This window comes from Nothobranchius furzeri, chromosome 3 (genome assembly GCF_043380555.1).
Source record: "Nothobranchius furzeri strain GRZ-AD chromosome 3, NfurGRZ-RIMD1, whole genome shotgun sequence".
Lineage (NCBI taxonomy): Eukaryota > Metazoa > Chordata > Actinopteri > Cyprinodontiformes > Nothobranchiidae > Nothobranchius > Nothobranchius furzeri.
The window spans coordinates 76,044,450-76,062,308 of record NC_091743.1 but is presented as its reverse complement, the minus strand read 5'-3'; the positions used below and the strand labels follow the sequence as shown (position 1 = coordinate 76,062,308).

General features: G+C 42.3%; 1 protein-coding gene and 1 long non-coding RNA gene across 3 annotated transcripts in view; one reads left to right on the top strand and one right to left on the bottom strand.

Moving 5' to 3' along the window:
- The window catches only part of igsf21a (immunoglobin superfamily, member 21a), a 352,933-nt gene that overhangs the window by 153,439 nt on the left and 181,635 nt on the right, over positions 1-17,859 (bottom strand). For both annotated transcript variants that reach the window (XM_015958407.3, XM_070549546.1), the window contains one exon: positions 3,318-3,439. In XM_015958407.3, coding sequence (XP_015813893.3) covers positions 3,318-3,439 — 122 coding nt within the window. The remainder of the gene's footprint in view (positions 1-3,317; positions 3,440-17,859) is intronic.
- The window catches only part of LOC139068900 (uncharacterized), a 200,300-nt gene that overhangs the window by 124,625 nt on the left and 57,816 nt on the right, over positions 1-17,859 (top strand). The gene's annotated exons all lie outside the window — the stretch shown is intronic.

Below are 17,859 nucleotides of genomic sequence, written 5' to 3'. Positions count from 1 at the left end.
AGAGACTTTGAGTCTTTTAAGGTAATTAAAATAAAATAAAACATTTTATTTTAGAACAATGCCTAAGTGAAATATTTAAGAGAAGGTGAGGAGCACAAATTTGACGGAACATTTTTGTGCATTCACACCCACTCATTAACACTTAATGCTGAAGTGTCTGAGTTTCTGTATCATAGAAACTAAACCCACACTTGCCCTTGATGTGTAGCTTTCATCTTTCATTACCAATTAAGCTTCATTTACAAAGGTGAGAAAATAAAAACAAATCAATGCTTGAATACCAGAATTCCTTCAGAATTCCAGTGTCACATGCAAGATATTTTATTTATTTATTTAAAAAAAAATTCTCCCACAAGGACAAATCTATGTATTGACACTCAAAACCAGAGGGAGTTACAGCTGCTCCCATTCTTTTGGCAATAAGCAACGACTCTTTTAAAAGATAAATAGGCAGAAAGAGCATTTTCAGGTGATCAATGTCACCATTCAAACATTTAATTATGGAACTGCATATTTGCAAGAGAAAATATTGAGAGAGAAAAAGCAACACATTTTCTGAGTAAACGTTTTTCATATTTTCAAAATTGATGTACTTCATGTTATTCCCCCTATGAAGGGACAGTCAAACCATTGATGTTTGTTCACAAAAGTCATTCCTCAGGCGGATGAAAAAATGTTCACTATGGATTTTTCAGCAATGTTGTACATCAGCGATTCACCTCAAGTGACCAAGAAACCATTAAAAAAAGAAGCATAAATATATATATATATATATATTTATAGACACACAAACAATTTTATCTCAATATTTATTAGCAAATACATTCTGAAACACAACTGGCGCAGGTAAACCTAGCATTGTACTGATCTGTGTGTTTATTCCACACTCTGTCATGCAAGTGTGTCTGTGTGTGGGGGGTTATGTCTTCTGTTGGAGTGTGCAGTCGTGCTTCCATGTATCTGAGTGTGTACACAATTCCCGTGCAACCAATGCTCACTCTCCCAAAGGGATAGTAGGATTGTCCAGATAAATCATCTTCAGCTGGGCAGCCACACCACACAAAAACAAAGAGATGAAAAAGGACGAAAAAAATACAAGTAATAAATGGATGAATTTCAAATTGAAAGAAAAAAAATGGATGAAAATAAGATGAAAGAAAATGTTGACCAAGTTGGATATAATCAAAAGAATGCAACGTACAAAGTTTTCTAGATTTGTATAGATTAATCGGCGAAAATAATTTCTGTTGCACAACATTTAAATCACAACATCTGCAAAATGACAATTGCCAGAACAGTGTGTTAAAAAGTTTGGCAGCTGTATTGGTAAAAGAAAGCAGTTCTGAGAATGCACTGTTCGTGTAGGAAAGCCAATCAACACCAAATTACTTCTCCTTCCAAGACTGTTTTCCTCTGCTCTCTCCTGTCTGTAACCAGATGAAACTGTTCATGTGGTGAATCTACCGCCATGTTTGTATTAATATAGTGCTGTCTAGGGCCCTAAAGCCCTTCAAGAGCTGTGTTTTTTGGAGGGGTTGAAACGTTTGGTGAAAGCAAACCCCATCTTGAACTGGGGTGGGGGGGATACACTGTTTGTAGGGCCCTTTGCATTAACTTCACAGAGAGGGTAAGAAGAGGCTCATCGTTGCTGCAGTCTAATCAATCCTGCGAAGGTGCAGGAGTGCCAAAAAACAACCCGGTGCACATCCACCGGCCCTGGAGCATATCAGCCTTTTTGAGATTCTGCCTCTGGATACACAGACAAAACACTAGCGCCAATGTTCCCCCTGACCACCACCATCAGGCAAGGCAGGTTAAGCATCTTGCCCAAGGACACGACAGTGACAGATTGAGCGGGGCTTGAACCTGCAAACCCTTCGGTTTTGGGGCGGGCACCTAAGTTCTCTGCCACTGTCACTCTAGTATGCTGTCATTTGATCTGATCTGGGTATCAGGAAAGTGGTGGTGTGACTCAGGGCAGCGTTCACAAACCTGAAGAAGTGCCATTTTTACTGTACTCTGTAAGACCACAAAATGGCATTTTTGACTTAAGTGCGTGTGTGTGTGTGTGTGTGGGGGTGGGGGGGTGGGGGGTGGGGTGGGGGTCCTTCCAAATGTAAGGCTATTAGGAGTTTAGAAATAGCTGATTTCAAGCACTGCTTGTTTTCCTTTCTTTCTGCTCCACTCCACCAGCAACTCTTCCGATTTTAAACATACCTGATGTTTGGTAACAACTCGCGTTCATATCCTAGATGAGGTACTTACCTGGCCCGGAAAATGGTGCATGCCGCAAAGGTCTAGTAAAATTACTCGGAATTTCCGATAATGGAAACAGGCCTAAAGAGACATCTGAAACTGGTGTGGCAGGGGATGATCTGCACGATGACGTGCCAGAGATAGAATGCATGCATCACTAAAATCATTTTCACATTTTTTATTTAGAAGCAAAAAGGAAATTTGAAAATCTCAGATGTTATTTAAACTTTTTTATTTAAAAATTAGGCTGCAGTTGTTCCAATTGATTCATTGGCAGAAATCTATCATAAAATTCACCACCTAGGTTAAAATAGGTGCATTCTGAACATATGTTAACTAAACAATAGAAAGGAGTGTGAGAAAGAAACAAGTCAAAGACGCACAAGAGCAGCCAAACAAGAAGCAGAAAGTACAAAAAGAAATCAGCCGTAACAGATCACTGCACAAGAGAAAACCATATAATGGACTGGGACAACACAAGGATCATAAACACCAAACAACAGAAATACAAAAGATGGATAAAGAAAGCTATAGAGATAAGGAGACGTGGATGTGGGACCATGAACAGAGACGATGGAGCTTACTCATTGGACCGCGCATGGGACTGCATCATCTGAGAGGGGAGAGCGGGCAGCAGAGGGCGACAACATCCTCTGCTGCCCACGGATAAATGGAGTAGGAAGTGACGCCACCATCAGTGTCAGCTCTAAAGATGTTTGCAGCCGCAAACGAAACCATCAGCAAGGTAAAGAAAAACCTTATCCGTGTTTAAAAAAAAAACAAAAATGGAACTGAATTCCTCATCTCAAGATGAGCTGCTGATTAGTGTTTGCTATGGCCTCCACTTCTGTGTCGTAATACATTGACCCCATCACCCCGTCAATTCATCCTGGTCTTGTCTGAGTACAGCAGATGGTCAAGATAGAAGCTGCATATTGCTGAACTGGTTTATGTTTGTACAGTTAGATTTACATAATCAAGAACATGTCGAAATATGAAGTTAGTTGAACCATACAATGTATATTTGATCCTCTTTAATTCAACTCAAAGTTGAGGCTTACCGTACAGTTGACTGGTACACGAGGTCTTCACGTCTGCGGTAGTCCTCCATATGGGAGTAGTTTGTGTTAAACATGGCATCATACGTGAAGATTTTCTGCTTGATGGTACCTCCATCTGTGACCTATGAAAAAAAGAGGGCCAGTGATAAAATGGACAGGATAATAAATATTTCTGTTGCTAAAGCTCCACCAAATTCTTTTATGACCAAGTTCTTTTTTTTTCAATATATTTGCAGTGGTCTCTGGTATGAATTAATGCCTTTTGAGTCAATCTCCTTTTTCAGGAGCTAAAATTGAGCCAGAGCAGAGGTGAGCAGAAGACGACAAGATTTCCAGATATTCTGACCTCTCGTTTCTGATTGGCTAACAGCAACGTGACTCTACAACTGACTCTGTTTGCTTTTGCAGCGTTGATGTTTTATCTCCACAATTAACATAAGCTCGAAGGAGTTCTGCAATGTTGTGGAGCAGCTAAAGCTATAATGGTAAGCTTCTACTAACCAAGATGTGCTCTGCAGTTTCCTGGACACTAAAACGACAGCCTTTCTTGCAAAACAAGTTGGATGATTTCATAACTGTTAAAGTGACAGCGTGTATTTTCCGTGGTGATTGGGGGCAGTACATACCTAAGTCATTGCAAGCAAGAAGTACTTTTGTTTTTTAGTAAGACTTTACCAATTGATGGCCATTAGGGTCAAAAATCCCTGGGAGTGCAATTTTTGAATGAGTACAATGTGTTTAGTCCTCATGAGCTCATGTAGAAGGAAACGTGTCTAATGTGGCATCATCAAGGGGCTTAGAACTGCTCCCATGTATTTTAGACCCGATTTTTATGGTTAAATATTAGGAAGCCACCAATATTTTTCAACAATTTGACATAATTTAATTCATTTTCAACAACATTTTGATAGATATTTCCAGAGATGATCAAAAGTCGTCATTTGCATTTTTTTACTGTTTGGGCGTCGGAACGAGCCCACGCGCCGAGTGAACAAATATCTCAGCTCTGAAGCCGATCTTAATCTGCACACGTCACGTGATCAGGAAGCAGAAAATCCATGTGTTAGGAGATCGTTTTGGGCCGTTCCTGTAAAAAAAAAGTGAGGCGCAAACCGGAAAAGATCACAATTCGACAACAGATTATGAAAGAACGGATAACACTCGAAACGCAGATTTTTCCTGATTTAAGAGGTGAGTCTCCACTTTGCTTTGGTTGTTTTGACGTTGACATCTTCCTAGCGCGCAACATTCTGTGACTCTTAAATAAACAGTAAAAATGGCGAGAAACGCTGGCAGCGAAGGCTTTTAGCGATCAGGAAACGGCTGGCAGTGAATGGGTTAAAGTCAGAATTCAGAGAGAAAAAATCTGAATTCTCTTTCTTTTCTTTTCGGTTTCCCTCCTCTTCCGTAGTACCTGTTGTAACAGTTCTTTTTTTTTTTCTTTTCTAATGTTCAAAGGAGTGTAACCCCTTCTTTCCACTGGAGCAGTCAGCAGCACGTTACTGCAGCAGCACGTCTTGCTCGCGTAAGCTGCGGCTTGGCCCTTCCCATGAGACTCGTAGCAGCAGGGGAGCAGCTGTCGCCGGCCGAGCACCAAGTCACACGAGTGACTTCGTCAGTAAACACAACAAGAAGCAGTAGAAAACTACAACATGGCTCCAAAAGGTTTGTGTTTTATGTTCTGTCCATTTTATAATCGCCAATACGGACCTGAAAAACAAAGGAGACCGCTAGCTAGGTGATAACTTCTCACAGGGCCGCACAGTTAGTAACTTTTTTTTAAAGTAAAGCAACCGGAAGGCAGTACGTTTCTTTATTCTGAAAATCTCGGGAGCTTTGCTCCGTTTCCGCGTCCAATTTTCTGTCTTTCCTTCCCCAAAAATGTCGAACTTGACCCGTTTCAGAGGCGTCACGCGTAGAAAATAGAACCGGTGCGTAAGGGCCGCGACATGCTGCTCCTGAGACGCGGCCGACTCACGCTGCTGACGGCTGCTGACGGCTCTGGTAGAAAAGGTTCTGTTGACCACAGCGGTTCCTATCAGCAGCTATGACGTGCTGCTGCAGTAACGTGCTGCTGACGGCTCCGGTGGAAAGAAGGGGTTTAAGTCACTTAGTATTTGGATGACTGTGACTTCCCCTCTCTTCAAAAGCTACTGAGAGCCATGAAGGAAAAGGGGTGACAGGATTTTAATGGAGCCACTAATACTGCTTTGAGGAAGAAAACTGTTGATGGGCCAAGAATCTCTCATTTGATGCTGTCGTTCTGATTCAATCAAATTCCACCAGTACAAGAACAATGTCAAAGCTTTTCAGGATTAGTCTAAATATTGTACACACAACCTCAAGAGGAGACAAAGCTATAATTGTGTTTGCGTAAGCAAGCTGGGCTGATAAAAATAACTCTAAATGCAGAACTGTAGAGAAAAAGTGGTTTTATCTTATCAGCTCTTTTGTTAAATGCCTTGACAGATTTAAATGCTGGTTTTTGATGGTGATGTCATTGATTAAGAAATGTTTTTCCATTTGGTGTACACTCAGAGAAGTTATTGAAAAAGCAGACATAACAAGTAGAAGTAAAACAATGTTTCATACCTCTTAACAACGTTCTAACATAGTATAGCAATATTGTGTGTGTGTGTGTGTGTGTGTGTGTGTGTGTGTGTGTGTGTGTGTGTGTGTGTGTACACTACCGGTCAAATGTTTTAGAACGCCCCAATTTTTCCAGTTATTTATTGTAGTTTAAGTCATTCAAGTCCAATGAATAGCTTGACATGGTACAAAGTTAAATGGTGAACTGCCAGAATTTTAAAAGAGGTAAGGGTACTCAAAACCTAAAATGTAGGTACATTTCAGAATTATACAAAATGGTCGTTTTTAGGGAACACAGCTGCTCTGCAGCAAAAGAGGTTGATCAAGCCTTGAAAGCTGGTGCTACTAATAGGTGTTCCAACTTTTCTGGATTACTTACAACCTCCTCTGTATGCATAGTGTTGGAACATACTATGGTACCATACCCTGATGAGCATCAGTTAAACAGTATTGTACTGCAGATAATGGTGTTTTGCTACAAAAAGGGTGAGAAGAAGGCAATTAACAATGGAAGAGAGACAGACCACTTCAAAATGTAGGTATTTCCTACAGAGAAATTGCAAAGGAAGTCAAGGTGTTAGTGAGTACAGCTTCCTTCACCATCAAAAGGCACTCAGAAACTGGGGCAAACTCTTGACAGGAAGATGTCTGGCACACCCAAAGCCACAACTGCATCAGAGGACAAGTTTCTGGGAGTTAACAGCTTTTGTGATAGGCAGCTCACAGGACAACAGCTTCAAGCACAGCTTAATATTGGTCGTAGTAAGCAAGTCTCAGTTTCAACTGTGAAGAGAAGACTTCGAGCTGCAGGTTTGACAGGAGGAGTTGCAGCAAGAAAGCCACTGCTATGACGTCAGAGTAAGAGAAAGAGGCTTGCCTGGGCCATGAAACACCACAGTTGGACTACTGAAGACCGGAAGAAGGTATTATGGACTGATGAATCCAAATTTGAAATCTTCAGTTCATCAAGCAGAATCTTTGTATGCCGTCGAGTAGGTGAAAGGATGGTTCCACAGTGTGTGGCATCAACTGTCAAACATGGAGGAGGAAGCGTGATGGTCTGGGGCTGTTTTGCTGGATCCAGGGTCGGTGACTTGTACAGAGTGAGAGGCACCCTGAACCAAAATGGCTACCACAGCATTCTCCAGCGCCATGCAGTACCCTCTGGTATGTGCTGTCCAAGCTATGCCAGAACTACCTCAGGAATAAAGAACAAGATGGTAAGCTTGAAAACATGGAGTGGCCAACACAGTTTCTAGACTGTGAACTGGACAGAAGAGTGAAAGCAAAGCAACCTATTAGTGCCACACATTTATGGGAACTTCTGCAACAGATATGGAAGAACTTTCTGAAGAATAATTGATTTGTATGGTAGAAAGAATGTCACACGTGTTCAGCTTTTATATCTGCCAAAGGTGGCTACTTTGATGAGTCAAAAGTTTAGAATACATTATGGTCTATAAATTGATTCCATTATTTTTTTTAACTCTAAATGCTTATTTGTTCTATGCTTTCATTTCAGGTGCAATGTGACATTAAACTACATCATTTCCAATAAAAACAAGAACATTTGGGGCGTTCTAAAACTTTTGACCAGTAGTGTGTGTGTGTGTGTGGAGAGAGAGAGAGAGAGAGAGAGAGAGAGAGAGAGAGAGAGAGAGAGAGAGAGAGAGAGAGAGAGAGAGAGAGAGAGAGAGAGAGAGAGAGAGAGAGAGAGAGAGAGAGAGAGAGAGAGAGAGAGAGAGAGAGAGAGAGAGAGAGAGAGAGAGAGAGAGAGAGAGAGAGAGAGAGAGAGAGAGAGAGAGAGAGAGAGAGAGAGAGAGAGAGATTTATATTTATATATATATATATATATATAGATAAACAACTTGGACCATTCGGTTGGCGGTCTCAACGAACTGCTGCACTTCCCTGAGTCCTCCACTCATAACGCACTTGTGTATTAAGCAACAGGACACCACTGGTCTGAGAGGTTTTTCAATCAATGATAGAGAAGGAGAAACTGCTGGTTACTACCACTTCAACTATAGGACAAACTATCAGAGTTCCAAAAAGAAAATCACCATTTGAAGTCACGGACAACAAAAGACGTTTGGACGTAGAAAACTGCAACTGGTGTTTAGTAGGTTCTCTTTTAGTCCTGCATCATGGAATTCCAGTTCTGGCAGAAGCCTCTCAGGGAAGATACCAGTGAGTGTTCCATGACTGTGTTTGTGTTCAAAACCTAACTTGTTCTGTAGAATGTTCTGTTAATTTCAATAAAGAATAAAATAAGAATATTTATCAGTATCTAATCACCCATTTTGATATTTTCAGTTTTATTTTTATTCTTCCTTGTGAACAGTTCTGTCATGTTTATCTGGTATGAACAGCGTGCTTTGAGTTCATTAGTTTAGCACCTTTGTTTTGTGGTCTGCATCATTCTGAGCTCCCTGTGTTTAAAAAAAAGACGGACTTTCCTTACTATGGCAAATAGACTGATTTAAACTTTTAAGTTGAACACATTTTCTAGTCCAACCCCTCTCCAGGTCTTATGACCGTGTCCCCAGGGGCACCCTGTGGGGGACGCTCCAGGAGTATGGGGTGGGTGGCTTTCTGTTAAGGGCCATTCAGTCCCTTTACCAGAGGAGCGTGAGTTTGGTCCGCATAGCCGGTAGTAAGTCGGACCTGTTCCCAGTGAGGGTTGGACTCCGCCAGGGCTGCCCTTTGTCACCGGTTCTGTTCATCACATTTATGGACAGAATTTCTAGACGCAGCCGTGGTGTGGAGTGTGTCGAGTTTGGTGGCAGGAGAATCTCGTCTCTGCTTTTTGCGGATGATGTGGTCCTCCTAGCTTCATCCAGCTCTGACCTTCAGCTCTTGCTGGGTAGGTTCGCGGCCGAATGTGAAGCGGCTGGGATGAGGATCAGCACCTCCAAATCTGAGACCATGGTTCTCGACCGGAAAAGGGTGGCTTGCCACCTCCGGGTCGGGGGAGAGGTCCTACCTCAAGTGGAGGAGTTTAAGTATCTCGGGGTCTTGTTCACGAGTGAGGGTAGGAGGGATCGGGAGATCGACAGGCGGATTGGTTCGGCGTCTGCAGTGATGCGGACGCTGAGCCGATCTGTCGTGGGGAAGAGGGAGCTGAGCCAGAAAGCCAGGCTCTCGATTTACCGGTCGATCTACGTCCCAATCCTCACCTATGGTCATGAGCTTTGGGTAATGACCGAAAGAACGAGATCGCGGATACAAGCGGCCGAAATGAGTTTCCTCCGTAGGGTGGCCGGGCTCAGCCTTAGAGATAGGGTGAGGAGCTCGGACATTCGGGAGGGACTCGGAGTAGAACCGCTGCTCCTCCGGATCGAAAGGAGCCAGTTGAGGTGGTTTGGGCATCTGGTCAGGATGCCTCCTGGACGCCTCCCTGGGGAGGTGTTTCGGGCATGTCCTGCCGGCAGAAGGCCCCCGGGTCGACCCAGGACACGTTGGAGAAGTTACATCTCCAATCTGGTCCGGGAACGCCTTGGGGTCCTGCCGGAGGAGCTGGTGGACAAGGCCGGGGAGAGGACGGCCTGGAGCTCCCTAGTTGGGATGCTGCCCCCGCGACCCGGACCCGGATAAGCGGAGGAAGACGAGAGACGAGACGAGACATTTTCTAGTATAAATTACCCAAACATCAAAATTCATCCTACTGTTAACTCCAAATTACTTTTTAAAGCCTGTGTAGGATTCTGATTTTTGGTTTTCTGCAGCTTCAATGATCAGGGAGAACATTTTAAGGTAAGACATGCTTCCTAACTAACATTTCCTCTTTCTCCAACCTTCTTCAATGCTTTCTTAATAAAATCTGACCTGTGTCCATGTGTGAGAGATCAGAAGGATCTATCGCACATTTGAATGTCTTCCAAAGTGGAACCATTTGTGTTATAAAGGGCTGAGTGAAAGCGACAGAAGGGTGGGAGGGAGAAAGTGTGGGAGGAAAAGTAAAAGGAGACCCAAACTGTGTCAAAATGCCCATACAAGAGGGAGATGAATACGCTTTGATTGCACTAAAGCACCGTTAGTGAAGCAGAGCTTTGCTGTGACGGCTTTGTTGAATCCAGGCCATGCAATGCACATGAGGCACCAAACCTTTGCAACTTGTCCATCTGGAGACATGAAAAAGCAGGCATGAATAGTAGAGATTTAGCTATGTCGTCCATGTCAGCATTGTGGCAGATGGATGTTTGCAAAGGGTACATTCATGAGGCAAGAGGTGCGTCTGTGACAGGTAGCTGACAATAGGGTGAGCTTAAAGCGTCTCTAAACAACAACCCAAGCTTCCCATGAGACATAACGTTGATGATGCCAGGTTCTTCTGGAGGATGTCCTGCATCTTTCCTGTCCATCCAGCTGGACTGCTCTTCTAATGATTCCTTCCTGTTATTGGGGTCATATTAGAACAGTGTCTCAGGGGTTAACTAAGCGTTCCTCCCTCTGCCTGTCTGAACTATGGGCTTATTTATAGGCTGCAGCTGCATCAGCAGCTACTGGAGGAAATTCAGCTAACATATGCATCCTGTGGCAGATTAAGCTTCAACCCAGCTCCATGATTTCAGGCAAAAGCCTTAACTAAAACCAGCCTTTTAATTTTTTTTATATTGACTAATAAGCGAGACAACACGCAGCTTCTTATATGGGCAAAATAAATAAAGCAGTGCATCTTAGTTTGATATATTCAACAAAAAAATGTCAATAACTGTGTGTTCTTCACAAAAAGTCTCACAAGTAGATAATGCTTTTTTGTTAGAATTTGACTAGTATGTTTCAGCAATCCCAATCTTACATGTCCATTCAATGGCAGCACGACTCCTGAATAATATCATAATAAGATTTATTCCAGTTTAGTTCCTCATTTAAAAACTTAGTCCAGCAGTAACAAAAGAGACGTTCAGAGCATTGTCAGGAACAGGCTAACCACGTTCTTTCATATTCTTGCTAATTTGCCCCAGCATTTTTATCTCACAAAGTGTCTTTTAGAAACATGGACCTAAGCATAGTGGGATACTGTGTTGTATTTAAAATTGGTGTAATTATCACACACACAAGTTTAAAAAATTGTACAAAATGAGACCTTTTGTAGCAGAAGTAGCCACAGACTTTTATCTCTAAGGAATTGAAATGACTTGTTTGAGGAAAATTGGTGAAATCAGTGTTTTTTGTTTTTCTATTCGATGTAATGGTTGTGTTTTGATTAGGGATGCTCTCATCCAATCACGTGATTAGAAATTGGGCCGATCAGAAGGAAAATATCAGATTTAACCTTTTAATACAACAATTATGACAATTTTAATTCATCCTGATAGAAATGATTATTACCGTATTGACCCAAATATAGGATGACCCCGATTGTAATACAACCCCCCTTTCCACGACTAATCGTCAGGAAAACAAAAAGAAAAAAAAATTTAAATCAACTATTTTACACTTTACATGGTTAACTCATTCACCGCCAGCCGTTTCCTGATCGCTAACGGCCTTCGCTGCCAGCGTTTCTCACCGTTTTTACTGTTTTTTTAAGAGTCACAGAACGTTGCGCACTAGCATGATGTTGATGCCAAAACAACCTAAACAAAGAGGAGACTCACCTCTTACATCAGGAAGAAGCCGCGTGTTTCGAGCGTTATCCGTTCTTTCATAATCCGTTGTCGAATTGTGATCGGCAGACGCTTTTCTGGTTCGCGCCTCACTTTTTTTTTACATGAACGGCCCAAAACGATCTCCAAACACATGGATGGTCTTCTTCCTGATCATGTGATCTGTGACGTTGTTACGTCCATTGACCTGTAGGGGCTCTCTTGGAGTAGAGAGCTTCCTGTTTGGTGTTTGTTTGCAGGTCTGCTGCCAGACCCTGGTGCCCAGCTGGGATCATTTGCTCCTCATCAATTGACCTGCATAAAAGCTCCAGCCAGCCAGCGCCCCAGCCCCTAACTCCTGGGCACAGACTGTTTTGGTCATTGTGAAGGTGTTAAAACCTGTGTAGCATAAGCTACTGTGATACCAGTAGTATTTAGTGGATACTGGTTGTACTAGAAGTTCATTCTTTTATTAGTTGGGAAGTATTTGGTAGGGGTTCTCTGCCTTTTTCTTTGATGCACCGTTTTTTCCTGTTTTGTGGACAGCCAGTGTAGCCCATGCATTGTATTTGTTTATTTTTATTAGAGAAGGGTTGCATGTTTTTTATGTTTTAGCTAAAGGGGTGGTTTTGTTTGTTGTTTTGGCCTGGAGACCCTGACGTTGAACTACTTCCCTCTTTTTGTTATGGTGTTAAGAAGTTCCTGGTTGTTTTTCTTTTATTTGTATATTAAATGCCTTCTTTCAGTTTTTTGTTATTTTTTTTGTGTTACACCCTAACCTCCTGGACCGCTAATTTCTCAAGGGTTGTAACAGACGTATGCGGATGAAGATCGGCTTCAGGGCTGAGATGTTTGTTCTCTCAGCGCTGGGGCTCGTTCCAATGCTCAAACAGTAAAAAAATGCAAATGACGACTTTAGTCGTCATTGGCAGTGAACGGTTGGATCTAAAATGACGACTTTAGTCGTCAATGGCAGTGAATGAGTCAATGAAATGCCACTAAGCCGCTTTCGCCTCCTGTGGCCAGAATATTTCACTTGCAACTTCAGACTGGTGGGCCACTCTGTTGGGAAAATGGAGCTGACATACCTGTTGCTGCAGTCTGCTTCCAGCAGGTTTCCTGCAAGTTTTAGATCATGAACACAGCTGATTTGTTTAATTTAGTGATGAATCACTCCTATGGCCACTAAGGAAGGCTGGGGAGACACTTAAGCTGTTAGATTAAAGTTTTTAAAAGACCCACACACAGAGGAGGTAGGTTTTGCTTTTGGTTCTACAAACACTAGGAGGTGCTTAAAGCAAGTCAAAACTGCTTTCCCCTTTAATCAGAAGGGGTTTATTGCCATATAAGCGAGAATTTTCAACATTCGAAAATTGCTGCGATACATGGTACTAAAAGAAAGATAAAATTAAGAGATAAACAAATATAAGAAGTAAGAATATACTCATGATAAAATAATAATAAAAAGTGTCAACATTTAGAGAAGCGGCTACTATATACACAGTATAGGTACTGATCAGAGCAAGTCAGTTCAGGTACAAACACAACATAGGGTCATGTAACTGCAACCAAGCAACTGGAGAGGGCAGCCCTAGGATTGTCATTCATGAGTCTGACTGCAGAGGGGAAGAAACTATTCTTGTGGCGAGATGTTCTGATTAAATGGATCGGAGCCTTCTGCCAGATGGGAGTGATTCAAAATGACTGTAACCAGGGTGACATGGGTCAGCTGTTAACCAACCTGCACGCCTTTTAAAGCCAACTTGGATGTGTGTTCTTCTTAATTTAATGCTTTTCTGAAGAGTACCAGATCAGGACCCGGTATTGGTGGATGCTAAAAATCAAATTACTCTGAATCGGATCAGGAGCAGAAAAAAAAATACGTGATTGGAACATCCCCAGTTATTATTTGTAGTTTATTGTGCATAAAGAGCTTTTTTCATGTTAACCAAAGAAACAATGTGGGTCATGAATACAGAAAGACAATATGCTTTTGGAGGAAAATAGAGCATCTTTGCTTGTTAAAGCTGTGCTTTTTAGCCACTGAATCAAGAAGACAAAAGTTCTGCACACTAGGAGGTATGTCGTGTGAGGCCCAGGGGTGCTAAAGAAGAACAATAATGCACCATGCCCCTATGAGCTAACAAACAAAAACTGCTGCCATTGCTTTTATTAAGTACCAAGCTAAATATACCAGGGACAAGTGGTGTACCTAAAGAAAGAGCAGTAAACCAACCAATGTAATATACAATGGATAAAAGTGCATTATGTGTTAACCTTAATAGTCTGCAGCATTTAGAGTTGCAAATATAAGCAGGGGAATGCTTAGGTAAAGCTCTAGCGTGTCTGCTGATGTCCAGAAGTAATGGCTACATCTGAGGATTTGCTGTGTATTGGTAATCTCCATCCAGTAAGCACATTCAACACGCAACACTGGTGGTCCTGGTTCTTAACCTGTGAGTTTACGACTTTGCATAATGTGCTCCCCTGCTGAGTACGGAGTGACATCGGACATGCTTAAAGGGATTTCATGCCTCAAATGACAAGCTTCTGTCTTTTACAACTCTCAGTGGGGAAGCACAGCTAATTTAGGCTGGATGATAACAGACGATTCAAACATAAACAGTACATTTACTGCTAAAACTGACTGAACAAGCAGAGCTCTGCCAGTTTAACATATGCTTTCTAAAAAAGATAGAACAAATGGAAATGAATTATCCTCACCTATGGTCATGAGCTTTGGGTAATGACCGAAAGAACGAGATCGCGGATACAAGCGGCCGAAATGAGTTTCCTCCGTAGGGTGGCCGGGCTCAGCCTTAGAGATAGGGTGAGGAGCTCGGACATTCGGGAGGGACTCGGAGTAGAACTGCTGCTCCTCCGGATCGAAAGGAGCCAGTTGAGGTGGTTTGGGCATCTGGTCAGGATGCCTCCTGGACGCCTCCCCGGGGAGGTGTTTCGGGCATGTCCTGCCGGCAGAAGGCCCCCGGGTCGACCCAGGACACGTTGGAGAGGTTACATCTCCAATCTGGTCCGGGAACGCCTTGGGGTCCTGCCGGAGGAGCTGGTGGACAAGGCCGGGGAGAGGACGGCCTGGAGCTCCCTAGTTGGGATGCTGCCCCCGCGACCCGGACCCGGATAAGCGGAGGAAGACGAAGACGGAAATGAATTATGAAAAAAAGGATGACACATTTTGGTGGGTTGTCACAATCAACTTCCGTATAAATCTTGAACAGCCACAGGGTGAAGTTTCAAGTGTGAACCAACCCTATACTCTCACATCTGAAAAAATACAGTGATTTTAAACAATTTTGTTTGCAACATTGAGTTTTTATTATTATTATTAGTAGTAGTATTATTATAACTATAAAAATGGTAATACTGTTAAACTTTCATAGAAGGTTCACTGCATGTTTTGTAAGGATACCATTTGCTCACCCAAGCAGCAGATTTGCCACTTTAAAAGTTAGTGATGGGCAGAAAAATGCAAAAATAGAACAATTTGAAATCAATACATTAAAATCAATTTAAATCAAAAACAATTATTTTGCAGGAAACTGACCTTCGTGCACAGATCTGTAAATATCTGACAATTATTTTTTTGTGTGTAGGAAGTAAATATAAATATGTTATCTAAATGGAAGTTATTTAAGGACTAATAGAATTTACTGTAACACTTTACAATAAAGGTTGTTTTATTAATGTTACTGTGTATTATTAAGCATTAATATACAAAGGATCCCTGTATTAACTTTCCCAGTATTGTCAATTTTCAATCAATCAATCAATCAAGGCTTTATTGATAAAGTGCCTTTCACAGCTTTCTATGGGAGCCCAAGATGCTTGACACAGCACATAAAAAATAGAATGTCGTGCAATGACTAAAAATATTACTGAAACATGATAAAATTATTATTACCGTATTTTCCAGACTATAAGCTGCTACTTTTTCCCACGCTTTGAACCACGCAGCTTATAATGAGGTGCAGCTTTAGTTAACCAGAAAGGATGGATGCTGGACAGTCTAATGAAGGAATGGTTAAAGGAGTGCTACAGAAAGCGCCCAGGAGGATTTTTTTCCACAGTAAAACGGCGCTGCTTGTTTTCCCAGCTTCACCCCGAGAATGACAGCAACATGGAGAACGACACTGACATCGCCACAGAAAAGGGATGTGACGAAGCTCTTCTGAGGCTGTTCAACTCCGACACTGAAGAAGAGGACTTCAGTGGTTTCAGTGCACATGAGGATGATGAATAAACTAATCAATAACTTTTCTGCCTTGATACTGATCAGTTCAGTTACGTTCAGTTAAATTACATTTTCAGTTCAGTAGATGGCTTTTAGCCCGGTGCGGCTTATATTAAGGTGCGCTCTATAGTCCTGAAATTACGGTACATGGATTAAGAAAGATGACTGAAGCAGCCCAGCAAAACCATAATAAAACAGAATAAAAACAAGAATAAAAAACATAGAAAAGGCAACACAACTGAGGGCCAATCTCAAACATGATCAGGGAACGCCTAACAAAAAAAAAGTTTTAAGTCGACTCTTAAAAGCTGACAAGGAAGTAGACATCCTGACTGAGAGTGGCAACTGGTTCCAGAGTGAGAGAGCTAAAACTGAGAAAGCTTGGTCCCCGCAAGTTTGAAATCTAATACGAGGGACAGCGAGCAGGCCCTGATCAGATGAGTGCAAAAAGCGGGATGGAACATGTTTTTTCAGGAACGCGGTTAAATAAAGGGCGTCAGCTCCCTGAAAGGATTTAAAAACAAGTACGAAAAGTTTAAATCGTGCGCGAAAACGGGCCGAAAGCTAGTGCAGGGAGGCCAGCACCAGACTGAAATAATCTCCTTCCTATACCTGGTCAGAAACCTTGCAACACAGTTCTGCACTGTCTAAAGATGATGAAGTGATGACTGATCCAACCCTGCAGAGTACTCGCTCCAGGTGGGCATTCGACAGCATAGGCTTGATTTTGAAAAGGCGTCGCAGATGGAAAAAACAGGGCCATATCACTGAGTTAATGTGAGTATCAAACTTAAGTCCAGAGTCAATTCTCACCCCAGGTCAGTGACCAAACAGGACATAAGACACATGATAAAAAGATAATTCACCTGATGCAACAGAGAGTAAATCTGACAATCATCCGCATACAGTTTGAACTCATGGCCATGTCTGCAGATGATTGACCCCAGAGGATGCAGATAAATTGCAAACAAAGGAGGACCCAAGATCAAGCCCTGTGGACCCCCCCCCCCCCTCCCCCAGCAAAGATCTTCCCAGGACATGGCATCCCCCGGTGTAACACAGAACCTCCTTCCATGGAAATATGAGCAGAACCAATTCAGTGCAGACCCAGTGATGCCAACCCATTGTTTTAGCCGATCGAGCAGAATAATATGATCAATTGTATCAAAAGCTGCAGTCAGATCTAATAATGAAGGCAAAACAGATGTGCCCCGATCCAAGGATAAATAAATATCATTTAAGACCCCCAGGAGAGCTGACTCAGTGCTATGGCCTGACCTAAATCCCGACTGAAAAACCTCAAACAAATCAGAGATGAATGAGACACAAGCTGCTGATACACTACCTTCTCCAGAAGTTTCAAAGTGAAAGGGAGGTTAGATTGGCCTGTAATTGTCAATCACAGAGACATCAGATCCAGGTTTCTTCAGGATCCGTCTAATAACTGCAGCTTTCAATGTGGTTGGAACCACTCCAGTGCTCAGGCTGCCATTAATGATCTTACCCAGAGATAGGCCCAAACACGGAAAGGCCTCCTTCCAGAGACAAGGTGGCAAAACATCGGGTGGTTAGCTATACGGCTTCTGTCCCGAGACAAGCGTATCCATCTCAGAATAAGAGACAGTATTAAAAGAGCTCAGGGTGGGCTGTATTGGAAAAACTGGATCAGGGTCTGTAGAGGAATCATTAGCAGCTCTAATAGTAGAGACTTTGCTAGTGAAAAAGTTCTGAAAGTCACCAGTCTCCAGCAGCAGTAGAAGGAAGTGATGCAGAAGTGCTGGTACTCCAAGACATAGTTCATCGTTTTATGGAGAACCTTTAAATTGTAATAGTTTGTATTGATATTGTGAGCAAAATAGACAGTTCTAGCGACCCTCACAGCATCCTGGTAAGCAACCAAAGATGCTCTAAACATCTCACAGAAGACCTGTAGGCCGCCCTTTTTCCACTTTCTCTCACAAGACCTACATGCCCGCCTGCAAGTGCGTCTGTTATCAGAGCACCTTTTAAAATAAAAAAACAGGAGAAGCTTAACCCCCAGAAACCCAAATTTAGAAAACAACTGCAAAATCTTTTTTTAACCTTTCACATGTTGTTCTAGGAGGCCAGATAA